Source organism: Morus notabilis, unplaced genomic scaffold, assembly GCF_000414095.1.
Source record: "Morus notabilis unplaced genomic scaffold, ASM41409v2 Scaffold507, whole genome shotgun sequence".
NCBI classification, from domain to species: Eukaryota; Viridiplantae; Streptophyta; class Magnoliopsida; order Rosales; family Moraceae; genus Morus; species Morus notabilis.
Genome location: NW_010359604.1, coordinates 121,457 through 134,381, shown reverse-complemented (window position 1 = coordinate 134,381; position 12,925 = coordinate 121,457). Strand labels below are relative to the sequence as shown.

General features: G+C 38.5%; 1 protein-coding gene across 1 annotated transcript; it reads left to right on the top strand.

Moving 5' to 3' along the window:
* Positions 1 to 3,252: 3,252 nt before the first annotated feature.
* LOC21392339 (pleiotropic drug resistance protein 2) lies at positions 3,253 to 10,783 on the top strand. The gene is made up of 20 exons (XM_024163509.1): positions 3,253 to 3,630; positions 3,809 to 4,190; positions 4,617 to 4,737; positions 4,827 to 4,915; positions 5,040 to 5,124; positions 5,230 to 5,520; positions 5,628 to 6,619; positions 6,718 to 6,878; positions 7,070 to 7,173; positions 7,309 to 7,459; positions 7,561 to 7,635; positions 7,735 to 7,883; positions 8,068 to 8,400; positions 8,587 to 8,877; positions 8,961 to 9,044; positions 9,129 to 9,262; positions 9,361 to 9,588; positions 9,699 to 9,870; positions 9,959 to 10,213; positions 10,356 to 10,783. Exons 1-20 carry the CDS (start codon positions 3,420 to 3,422, stop codon positions 10,623 to 10,625), a joined length of 4,578 nt encoding a protein of 1,525 aa, XP_024019277.1. The 5' UTR covers positions 3,253 to 3,419; the 3' UTR covers positions 10,626 to 10,783.
* The last annotated feature ends 2,142 nt before the right edge of the window (positions 10,784 to 12,925 follow it).

The window sequence follows — 12,925 nt, the reverse complement described above, 5'->3', positions numbered from 1 at the left end:
ATCGATTAACATTTAATTTTGAAGACGATCCCTCAGCTTCAAATTAAATTGTAAATTTGTAATTTGTAAATATGTATTTACTTTTTACATTGTATTTGTAATTTAATAAACAATGTAAGTTTGTACAATTTGTAATTCGTCACAAAATGATTGCACTCTTTTTTCCTTGCCAAGTTTTTATCCCAATTGGGTTTTTCTTGGTAAGGTTTTTAATGAGGCAATCATGAATTACAAATTTAAAAATTAATAAAGAAATAATTTTTTTATATAGTTCGTGTGTTCATTTCAAATTTAATATATATATATATATAAATTGTAATACTAATATATATATAAATAACTTAATATTAAAAAAAAAGTTTAAAAAATTCGGGCAATTCGGGCGGGCTCAGGCAATTCGGGCGGGCTCGGGCCGCTGAATACAAGCCCGCGGCCCGTTCAAGGTGAAATTCGGGCTCGGGCGGGCGGCCCCAAAATCTCGGGCGGGTCGGGTTCGGGCTCGGGCAAATCCTCGGGCTTTTCGGGCGGTCGCGGGCGGCCCGTCTAAAGTTTCAGCACTAAATGGCGCTGCCTTGGCCCATGCGCTTTTGCGCCAATTTTCTTTTTTTTTTTTATTGAAATAAGAGCCCATTTGCATTTTTTTTTTCCATAATTTTTACCCCAAGTTAAAAAACATGATCAAAAGTGTTCCCTTTTTGTGTGTGTTTATGTTGTATTATTAAATTAATGCTCGGTTGTCAACTTGTTTAGTTAATGTAAGTTTGCATTTAATTAAATAAATTTATGTTTAATTAATATTATTAATCTATTATCTATTACGAGTTGCTTAAATAATATGTTATTTTATTACATTAATATGTACTTTGCACAATAGGTAAAATAAATTAATCATTAATATTACTATAGCAAGAAAAAAATATGAAAAATGAATATAAAAAGAGAATGTGTCAAGAATATTCTTTTTAGAGTAAAGTTTAGAGTAAATAAGTTGGAGAGAAACTCTTTAGACGGCGTGAAATTATTCTTTTTTAAAGATAGAGTAACTCTAAGATAGAGCTGTCAGTTGGAGATGGCTTAAGAATATATCGTCCGTCAAGGGAATATGGTAGTTTATCATTGTCTCGTTCATTTTATCGATTCGAATTTTCAGTTTTAAGTTTTTACAGTAAAAATTTTTTTGAAAAATATCACATCTAATTTTTTTTTTTGCTACAGTGAAAAATTCTCTGAAAATGTCACATCTCAATTCAAATTAAAAACTCGAATCCCTTAAATGGTTTTACCTTTTAATTCTGGAGTTGATGTTTTAGGCATGGAGCCTATTCCTGCTTTTGTTTCTTCTGCAGCCATAGAGCAATAAAATTGATCAGTTTTCATCAAAAAAAAGAAAAAGAAAAAGGAAATATTATAATGCTAAAGAAAAAAAGCGTTGATCTACTACCATATATGTCTGAGAGAAGCAAAATTGTTAATGGTGGAGAAACGTTTGCCAAACTCACTTTGGGTCAAAGCTAGAAGAATATATATTTATACGATCTTACTTTTTCTATTTGATTAGGTATATATATATATATATATATATATCTTTGGCTACTGGTATCTTTTTCAAGACTTAGAGCGCTCCAAAAAAAAAAAAAAAAAAAAAAAAAGGTCTCAGTTGTCATTCTCATGCCAAATTTTGGCCACAGAACACAAGGCATTCTTCTTGGATTGCTCATCCTCCATAACAGGAAAATAATTAATATATGAGTTGAAGTGGGAAACTGGTACTTGAAGTGCTTAAAAATTCCACAAATTGGACGAAACGTAGCCGACGATTAATTAGTTAAACAAAGAAAAATGAGACATATAACCCTTTAAAGTGTATGTGCCTAAACTTTTATTTTTTATTTTTAATTAATATATTTTTTTTGTCAAATAATAATATTAATTAAAAATGTATTAATCAATAATAAAGGATAAAAATTCAGCCTCATGCAAGTAATAAAAGAGTAATAAAAATATGAGCATTGTTATAAGGTACTGATGGTGTTAAGCACCATCTACTAATAGAATATGAGTCTGTAAGTGGGGCTCGCTTTTTTAATAGAATGTGAGTCCGTAGGTGAGGCTCACTTTTTTTTTTTATTAGTGATTGTGCTTAACACAGCGGTAGTGTCTTCAAATATTTTTCTAAAAGTATATATTAAGGCTCCGTTCATTTCACCGATTCGAATTTAAAATTTAAGTTTTATTACAGTAAAAAGCTCTAAAAAACAGTCACATTTAATTTTTTTACTATAGTAAAAAGTACTTACATAAAATCACATATCAACTCAAATTAAAAACTCGAGTCAGCGAACTAAATGAGACTAAGGCCTCGTTCATTTTACCGATTCGAGTTTTCAGTTTTAGGTTTCTACAGTAAAAAGCTCTCAGAAAATGTCACATCTAACTTTTTTTTTGCTACAGTGAAAAGCTCTAAAAAAATATCACATCTCAGCTCAAATTAAAAACTCAAATTCGTGAAGTGAACGAGGCCTAAGATTGCTTTCCAAGCATAATGCATTGCAGTAATACTAGTTAGTAAATTGGTTGTCCTATTAGGCCAGCATTGAAAAAAAATAAAATAAAATAAAGACAACGAGAACAAACAAATTAGGGAATTTATGTCCAAATAATTATAGAAAAGAAGTGATAATCTCATTCCTCAGCCTCTCCAAGTGGTAATTGTTATTTTTGTTTCTTTAATTAATTTGATTACACAAGACAAGATAAAAAGGTTAGGCATTTGATACAAGTTTGCTCCTTTTTTTTGGCATTTGGTCCGCAAAAGACGGCACTTGGAATTTTTTTCTCTTATTTATTTCTGTTTTGCTGTGACAGCACTTGGAATTTGGACCATTTCCTCCGTTCTCACATACACGGCTAGTCAGTATTTCCACAGTAAATCAGTGATAAATTAATCCAGAAAACCACTGCCCTTACAAGCCGTCGATCGCGCTACAAAACACGTTCATATTTCATCCAACGGCTAAGAACACCAGACTGCAAGACAACAACATAAAGCACAATTGGGTAACGTGCTGGGACTTGGGGTGGACTCTATGGTCAACTAAAGCTCTTTCCCAAAAAAACCAAAAAAACGAACAAAAACAGTACAAAGAACATTTGAAAAACATGCAAAGTCTGGACAGACATTTTTCCTTGTACGCAGAATTCTATATAATGAAGAAAAGAATTCCTCGTAAGACATTCTCTGGACAGAGATATTTTCTGCTTTCATAATTCATTCATATCTCCATAGTCAGAAAATACTCTCTCTCTCTCTTCTCTTACTGCAAAGACAAAAACATCATTGGTGATTTGTTACAGACTCTTTACTCGAAACATCGAGTTTTGAAGTGGGGTTTGATTGGTTGACCGATCAAGAGGAGAGAATGTCGTCGGCGGCGGCAGCGTTGGCGGGCGATGACCTGGCGCGGCAGACGAGCAGCCGGGGGAGCTGGCGGTCGTCGAGCGTGAGGGAAATGTGGAACGCACCGGACGTGTTCCAGAGGAGCGGGAGGCAGGCGGGGGCGGCGGACGAGGAGGAGGAGCTGCGGTGGGCTGCGATAGAGCGCCTGCCGACGTATGACCGGGTGAGGACAGGCATGTTCGCTCTCTCTCTCTCTCTCTCTCTCTCTCTCTCTCTCTCTCTCTCTCTCTCTCTCTCTCTCTCTCTCTCTCTCTCTCTGCAAAGACAAAAACATCATTAGTGATTTGTTACATACTCTTTATTTGAAAACATCGAGTTTTGAAGTGGGGTTTGATTGGTTGACCGATTCAGAGGAGAGAATGTCGTCGGCCGCGGCAGCGTTGGTGGGCGATGACCTGGCGCGGCAGACGAGCAGCCGGGGGAGCCGGCGGTCGTCGAGCATGAGGGAAATGTGGAACGCACCGGACGTGTTCCAGCGCAGCGGGAGGCAGGCGGGGGCGGCGGACGACGAGGAGGAGCTGCGGTGGGCTGCGATAGAGCGCCTGCCGACGTATGACCGGATGAGGAGAAGCATGTTGACTCAGGTGATGAGCAATGGGAGGGTGATGCATGAAGAAGTTGACGTGACAAAGCTTGGGACTCACGACAAGAAGCAGTTAATGGAGAGCATACTTAAGGTTGTTGAGGATGATAATGAGAAGTTTTTGCACAAACTCAGAGCCAGAAATGATAGGTTAACTCCTCTACCCCTTTTTTTTTTTTTTTTTTTTTTTTTTTCCTTTGAATTCTTTAGGTGGCAGTTGGTTTGTGAGAAAATGGATGAAAAGATGAGGAACATGGGTTTTGCCCGTCTTTTGTTCTGTTTTTCGTTGCTCTGGAGAGGGTCGGAAAAGAGAGAAATTTCAGTAGTTGAAATCTAGATAATTTTGAGGACTTGAGAAAGAGAAACATATAACAACCTCAATCCCAGATATTTGAAACATGTTTGATTGTTTTGGGCTATGAGAAAACTAGAGTGTATTTTAGTTGCTGACATAGGAAATTCAAAAAATTTGGATCTGTAACATATTTGTTTCTCCACAGTGCAAAAACCATCAATTCAAACTTGTAATAGTCATTAATGATTGTATTTGTTTTTTTTATTGATTCATGGCAACAGAGTAGGCATTGAGATTCCGAAGGTTGAAGTTCGATTTCGGAATTTGTCAATTGAAGGAGACGCATATGTGGGAACCAGAGCACTTCCTACTCTATTGAATTCCTCTCTGAACATGATAGAGGTATTTTACAATTTTTCACGTCACACCAACTTATTTTTCCTTCTTGTTAGGAAAATCACTGATCTCCAATATGTAACACGTTTGAATAGGGGATAATCGGAATGATTGGACTCACACCATCCAAGAAAAGAGTTGTAAAGATACTCCAAGATGTGAGTGGTATAGTAAAACCCTCAAGGTATGCTCATAAGTTGTGTAGTCAGGATTAATCTTACTTTTGATGAATCAATAGATTCACATAAGGGTGTGTATTTTGTTCTTTTATATTCCCTTTACAAGCTAATCCTTCAAATCATTTTTAGGTTGACATTGCTTTTAGGGCCCCCTGGTTCGGGGAAAACAACGTTATTACGAGCACTTGCTGCGAAACTCGATGATGATCTAAGGGTTTGTTCTCTCCTTTTTTATCTCCTGATAATGTATCAATTGAAGTCTATTGTATATTCGTAGGCCTACAAGATTAATTTTGCATGTGTACTGATAAATAAACAGGTGAGTGGACAAGTGACCTATTGTGGCCATGAATTTGACGAGTTTATACCTCAGAGAACCTCTGCTTATATCAGCCAGCATGATCTTCACTCTGGTGAAATGACAGTCCGTGAGACGTTGGATTTCTCTGGTCGTTGCCTCGGAGTTGGAACCAGGTACGACCTGCTAGTAGAGTTGTCTAGAAGGGAGCAAGCCGCGGGAATCAAACCGGATCCTGAGATTGATGCCTTTATGAAAGCCACAGCTATGGAAGGGCAGGAAACTAGTTTGATCACATATTATGTTCTCAAGGTTTGTCCCCCTCCATTTTGAAGATTGTTTTACGATTATCACCTCTCTATATTTTACAATCCTAACATGTTTGATTTTTTTTTTTTTTTTGTGTGTGGAAATTTCAGATACTTGGATTAGATATCTGTGCAGATATTATGGTTGGGGATGAAATGAGAAGAGGTATCTCTGGCGGGCAAAAAAAGCGTGTAACTACCGGAGAAATGTTGGTTGGACCTGCGAAAGCGTTTTTCATGGATGAAATATCAACAGGATTGGACAGTTCAACAACCTTTCAAATTGTCAAGTTCATGAGGCAGATGGTTCACATTATGGATGTGACAATGGTCATCTCGCTTCTGCAGCCTGCACCTGAGACTTACGATCTTTTCGATGACATTATCCTTCTTTCTGAGGGCCAGATCGTCTACCAAGGTCCCAGCGAGAATGTTCTTGAATTTTTTGAGCATATGGGCTTTAGATGCCCTGATAGGAAAGGTGTAGCTGACTTTCTGCAAGAAGTTACATCCAAAAAGGATCAAGAGCAATACTGGTACAGAAAGTATCAACCTTACACATACGTTTCTGTGACCGAATTTGTATTAGCCTTCGGCTCTTTCCACGTTGGCCAGCGGCTCTCTGAAGATGTGAGAATCCCTTATGATAAAAGGTCAACCCATCCTGCTGCACTTGTAACAGAAAAGTATGGTATCTCCAATATGGAACTCCTTAAGGCCGGGTTCGCGAGAGAATGGCTGCTGATGAAGCGTAACTCTTTCATTTACATATTCAAGACAACTCAGATAACAATCATGGCTACAATAGCCTTGACTGTGTTCTTTAGAACAGAAATGAAATCCGGCGAAGTAAGAGATGGATCAAAGTTCTGGGGAGCACTGTTTTTCAGTCTCATCAACGTCATGTTCAATGGGATGGCAGAGCTTGCTATGACGGTCTTCAGGCTTCCTGTGTTCTACAAACAAAGGGATTCTTTGTTTTACCCTGCTTGGGCTTTTGGCTTGCCAATTTGGGCATTGAGGATTCCCATCTCACTACTCGAGTCCGGCATTTGGATCATTCTCACGTATTACACCATTGGATTTGCGCCTGCTGCAAGCAGGTAAGGGCTAATACTTGTGTCATTCACTTTGTGATGCCACTTAATTATTAAATAGAATTGGAGATTTTAGTAGTTTGGCATGCGTTAAATTTGTGCAGGTTCTTCAAACAATTCCTGGCTTTCTTCGGTGTTCATCAGATGGCACTTTCGTTGTTCCGTTTTGTTGCAGCCCTCGGAAGAACAGAGGTTGTTGCCAACACAATTGGATCTTTCACCCTTCTATTGGTGTTTGTCCTCGGTGGTTACATTGTTGCCAAAGGTTAGAGTGTTCTCACTTCATTGTCAAATTATTAATTTCTTGTCAAATAAAGTTGTTGCGTACATCATTTTTTTTATACATTGGTTGCTTGAATCGTGACTAAATAAATACATTGACAAATGCTGAGTTCCTTCATATGTTTTCAATGCTCAAACGTGTTATTAGATAATTGTTTTTATGTCGGTATACAGATGACATTAAGCCATGGATGATATGGGGCTACTATGTTTCTCCTATGATGTATGGACAAAATGCGATCGCCATTAATGAATTTCTTGATGAAAGATGGAGCAAAGTAAGTTCACAAAGCATAAGAAACCTACTTAAGATTTGGTGTGAAATTTGAAAATGTCTTTTGATTTTCTCCCAATACATTGATGTTATATTCCATATATTGTCAAAAACTGTCCTCATTTTATTCTCGCCACAGCGTGTTGGAAACACGACTGTTGGGAAGATCCTTCTAGATGAAAGAGGCTTGTTTAAGGAAGAATATTGGTATTGGATTTGTATTGGAGCGCTCTTGGGGTTCTCTCTTCTTTTCAATGGACTTTTCATTGCAGCACTTACCTACTTGAGTCGTAAGTGGAATTTTTTTCTTTTCGTGGTTAATTTTCTTATGCTATGAGTAATGGCAATAAATCCAACTATTGATTTTTGTTCTTGGTTTTGACAATTTCAGCTTTTGGCGACACTAAAACTTTGATTGTGGACGACGAATCTGAGTACAAGAAAACGCAACAATGCAGTTTTGAAGGTCAGTAATATAACTTCTCAGTTCTATTTATTATAACTTGTAAACTTTTTGTCTATCTAAACTATCTTTCTTATTTGATTTTTCAACAAAAAATTACAGGTATTGATATGCAAGTGAGAAATGCTCATGGAAATAGCAGATCAATGGAAAATGCAGCAAATAATCAAGTTAAACGAGGAATGGGTTTGCCCTTCCAACCACTATCCCTGGCTTTCAACCATGTGAATTACTATGTAGATATGCCTGCGGTAAGCTGCTTTTCTGAGGATTTTTTTTTCTCTCAAGAATGTGTTCGTCAATAAAACTTGCAAAAAATTTTAATGTAAATCAAACTGCAGTGATTTATTTTGGTAGAAAAAATGTTGAGCTCCTGTGAGATCCTAAGAAACCAAATAAATACATTTTATTAACAAAAGCTTTTGTCTTTACCAGGAAATGAAGGCCCAAGGGATTGAAGAGGACCGCCTGCAATTGCTACGAGATGTTAGCGGTGCTTTCAGGCCAGGTGTTTTGACCGCATTAGTCGGTGTCAGTGGTGCTGGTAAGACCACCTTGATGGATGTCTTAGCAGGACGAAAGACCGGTGGATACATTGAAGGAAGCATAAGCATTTCTGGTTACCCAAAGAACCAAGCCACATTTGCTCGAGTCACCGGTTATTGTGAACAAAATGACGTCCATTCACCATATGTTACTGTCTATGAGTCTCTCCTTTACTCTGCTTGGCTGCGTCTTGACGCAGACATCAAGACAGAAACACGAAAGGTGTGTTATTTCTCATAACTGTCATTAGAGCGCCAGCAGTAAATTTTAAACTTTGTGATGATCAGCTGATTATATCTTACAACAAATTTAACCTCTTAGCTGAAATTTTGAAGTGAAATTGATTGCAAGAAACCAACAAAAAAAATGAGATTGATATGTTGTGACTATCTTTTTCGTTTCTTACAGATGTTTGTCGAAGAAGTCATGGAGTTGGTTGAGCTTAAACCATTGAGAAATGCTCTAGTTGGACTTCCAGGAGTAGATGGACTCTCAACTGAGCAGAGAAAGAGGCTCACAATTGCTGTTGAATTAGTTGCTAATCCTTCCATAATCTTTATGGACGAACCCACATCGGGTCTTGATGCTAGAGCAGCCGCAATTGTTATGCGAACAGTGAGGAACACAGTGGATACTGGACGAACTGTTGTCTGCACAATTCACCAACCGAGCATCGACATTTTTGAAGCTTTTGATGAGGTATATATCAGTTTCCGATCCCTTCAACTTTGATATATTCCGTTATGCTATGTGCTAATTTCGACATTGCTGATATATTGCAGCTCTTATTGATGAAAAGAGGAGGACAAGTGATTTATGCAGGAGAACTTGGTCGCCATTCCGATAAGCTTGTTGAATACTTTGAGGTTTGTTATCTGATATGGAAAGGCTTGTTCTTCTATACATTTTAGACTAAAAGTCATGTTTTTCTGACATCGAAACTCTTGCAGGCTATTCCCGGTGTTCCAAAGATCAAAGAGGGTTACAACCCTGCTACCTGGATGTTGGAGGTTAGCTCCACAGCGGTTGAATCTCAGCTTAACGTTGACTTCGCAGAAATTTATGCCAACTCTGATCTCTACAAGTAAGAATTACCAAAAATTCTCTCATTTTCAATTCAAATCTTACCACCTTCTTTGTCGCATGTATTGAGTTTATCCTCCATTATCATAAAATATGCAGGAGAAATCAGAATCTCATCAAGGAGCTGAGCACCCCGCAACTCGGAAGCAAGGATCTTTATTTCCCCACCCAATACTCCACCAGCTTCTTTACTCAATGCAAGGCTTGTTTCTGGAAACAACACTGGTCATACTGGAGGAACTCAAAATTCAATGCCATAAGATTCTTCACGACAGTCATGATCGGTGTCTTATTTGGAGTCATTTTCTGGGACAAAGGAGGCCAGTTGTAAGTTTAACTACCATGAACAACACTTGATCTTTTTTCCTTTTTCCGAAGTCTCGTTACAAATAGTTCAAACTTGCTCAAGGTTTTATTGCATTATCTATTCTTGACAGAGGAAGCCAAAAAGACTTGCTCAATCTTTTGGGTGCTACCTATGCTGCTGTTCTTTTCCTTGGAGCTAGCAATGCGTCTGCGGTACAACCTGTGGTTTCGATTGAGAGAACCGTCTTCTATCGTGAACGAGCGGCTGGGATGTACTCGGAGTTGCCTTATGCATTTGCTCAAGTAAGATATTACTACTTATAACCTTCCCATAGAACCTAAATTCTGATCTTCTTTATCCAATTATTGATTCATATTTTCAATGGTTCAGGTGGCTATCGAGACGATCTATGTTCTAATCCAAACCTTTGTGTACTCAATGATTCTGTACTCGATGATTGGGTATGAATGGACGGGCGAAAAGTTCTTCTACTTCTACTACTTCATCTTCATGTGTTTCACCTACTTCTCAATGTATGGAATGATGGTTGTCGCCTTGACTCCTGGCCACCAAATCGCTGCAATCGTAATGTCATTCTTCCTCAGCTTCTGGAACTTGTTCTCCGGTTTCATGATTCCCAGGCCTGTAAGTGATCTGGAACCAACTTGTTTTTTCTTCTTCTTACCATTGTCATTCTCTCATTCAACTCGTCGAATTTTCTTTGGCCGAAAAGCACGAGCGCTTCTTTGCTCTCCCAATCGTAACTCTGAATATGCAATTTTCACAGCTAATCCCCGTGTGGTGGAGGTGGTACTATTGGGGTTCGCCTGTTTCCTGGACAATCTACGGCCTTTTCGCGTCCCAAATAGGAGACGTCAAGAGTGAACTTGAGCTTTCCGGAGGTGAAACAATGGCGGTGAATAAATTCCTCAAAGACAACTTGGGCTACGACCATGATTTCCTTTTCCCGGTGGTGCTTGCTCATGTTGCTTGGGTCCTCCTCTTCTTCTTCGTTTTTGCGTACGGTATCAAGTTCCTTAACTTCCAAAGGAGATGATGATTAATACTTTATTGGTGTGCAGCAGAGAACCTTCAAAATGTCAAAGAGATAGAATAATTTTGTAGCAAGAGATTATACGTGTGGTTTGGAAGGAAAACAGCAAATTGTAAACATAATTTGGTGGACAAATGGAATTATGGAAAGAACTTCTTTTTAGGAGAAATGGTTAGAAGTTCACGTGCTTTGCATGTGGGAAGTAAACCATATAGTTAAATTTTTTTTAGAAAAAATAGAGAATTTACCTTTAAGAGTGCATGTGTTGGAATTTTAGGCCGGCGGGCAGGCCCGTTGTTTGAATTTTTTGAGCTCGGCGGGCAGGCCCATCTGCCGGCCCAACCAAAGTGAATTTTCAGGCTCGGGCTCAGGCAGCCCGAATTTGGGCACCTCACCGGAGCCTGCCGCCGTATAGGAGCCGTTAACCGCCGTCCGCCGGAGTTTTTTTGAATTTTTCTGGCCAAGCCCGATTTACCCGAATGCCCGACCCGTCCGAATGTCCGAAAATCATGAAAAACGGTCAGAAATACGAACGTTGGCTGCCCGGCCTGAATTTTGCCTAAAAACTCAAATTTTACCCAAATACCCGAGATGCCCGAAAACCCGTCCAACGGCTAGCTTTTGCCCGAACCCGCCGAACCCTAAACTAGCTGTTGCAGCCTGAATTTTTTGAAAAAAAAATCAATTTTTTAACCCAAAAATTTCCCTATAAATACCCCCCATCTCCTACACATTTTTCTCATTCAAACTCTCTCAATCCCTCTCAATTTCTCTCAATCTCTCTCAATTTCTCTCAATCTCTCACATCTCTATTACAATTTTTCTAAAAACTATCACATTATCCTAAAGCTCTCTCTATCTCAAATCGCTATTATTTTTTCTAAAATGAATCTTTTTGGTTATAGTGGTATTCCCGTTGATGCCCAACACAACGTGGAAGAAGGGTAATTTCCCGCTAATGAATTTGTTATGCAAGAATCTACTAATCCGAGCCCTGGTGGACATACTGGAGGTTATGGTCGCAATGGTGGTGGGCGTGGAGAAACGGCGAGTGCCAGTGCGACTGCGTCTGCAAGTGTTACAACCTCTAGGAGGAAATGCAAGCGCACCTCGACAGTTTGGGATCACTTCAACATAATTTAGGAGATCGACAATGAAGGTAACACTAAACATATAGCTCAGTGTAAATATTGTTTATCTAAATTACAAGGTGACACTATTCACGGCACCATACACTTGAGAAGACACTCCAAAAAGTGTCTTCAAAAGCTTAGCCAATTCGGCGGACCCGAACTCCGCCAAACACAATTATCTTTTGATTGCGCAACCGGTGGTCTAACCACTTGGAAATATGATCCACAAGTAGATCGTATGGAAGTTGCACGAATGATAGCTGCTTTAGATCAACCACCTAGTTTTGTAGAGCATCCTAATTGGCAACAATATATTAAGGTTGTATATAATCCTAATGCACAGTTTACTTCAAAAACTACTCTTAGAAAAGATTTATTAAAATTATTTAAAAGAGAAAAATAAGCATTCATAAACCTTTTACACTTGACTAGCGGGTGCGTTGTGTTAACGACATATATTTGGTCTGCCGTTGCTAATAAAGATTATTTAGTTGTAATCGGACATTACTTTAAAGGATTTGATTTAGATAAGAGAATATTAGGAAAAAATATCCAATAATAAAGGAAAATATATATTCAATCTATAGTAAATATGAGATTAGGTTTAGAGTACCTCATAGAGTACAGGAACCGCAACAACAAGATGAAAACTCGCATTCATTCTTGAATGTTTTCGGGTTGAAGAAGAAGAATAAGACAACTCAAACAGAAGCTGGGAGTGAATCTTCATCAACAAGTGGCAGCGGTAGCTTCAACGAGCTTATGGCGTACCTCAGTGAAGGCGTAGTAGTCCACGGTATGGCAGAATCGTTTGACTTAGTTCAATGGCGGAGGGCATGAGCATTAACTTGCCTAATCCTAACTCGATTGGCAATGGATATATTTTCGATCCCAGTCTCCACTGTTTCATCCGAACAAGCCTTCAGTACGACAGGAAGAATACTTGAGGAACGCCGGAATGCATTGCAAAGGTTGAAGCCTTGGTTTGCATTAAGGATTGGGATCGGGCTGATCAACGTCTACATGATACAATTTCGCTGGCAAGCCAAGAATGGATTGATGAATTTAATCGATTAACATTTAATTTTGAAGATGATCCTTTAGCTTCAAATTAAATTGTAAATTTGTAATTTATAAATATGTATTTACTTTTGACATTATTTGTATTTG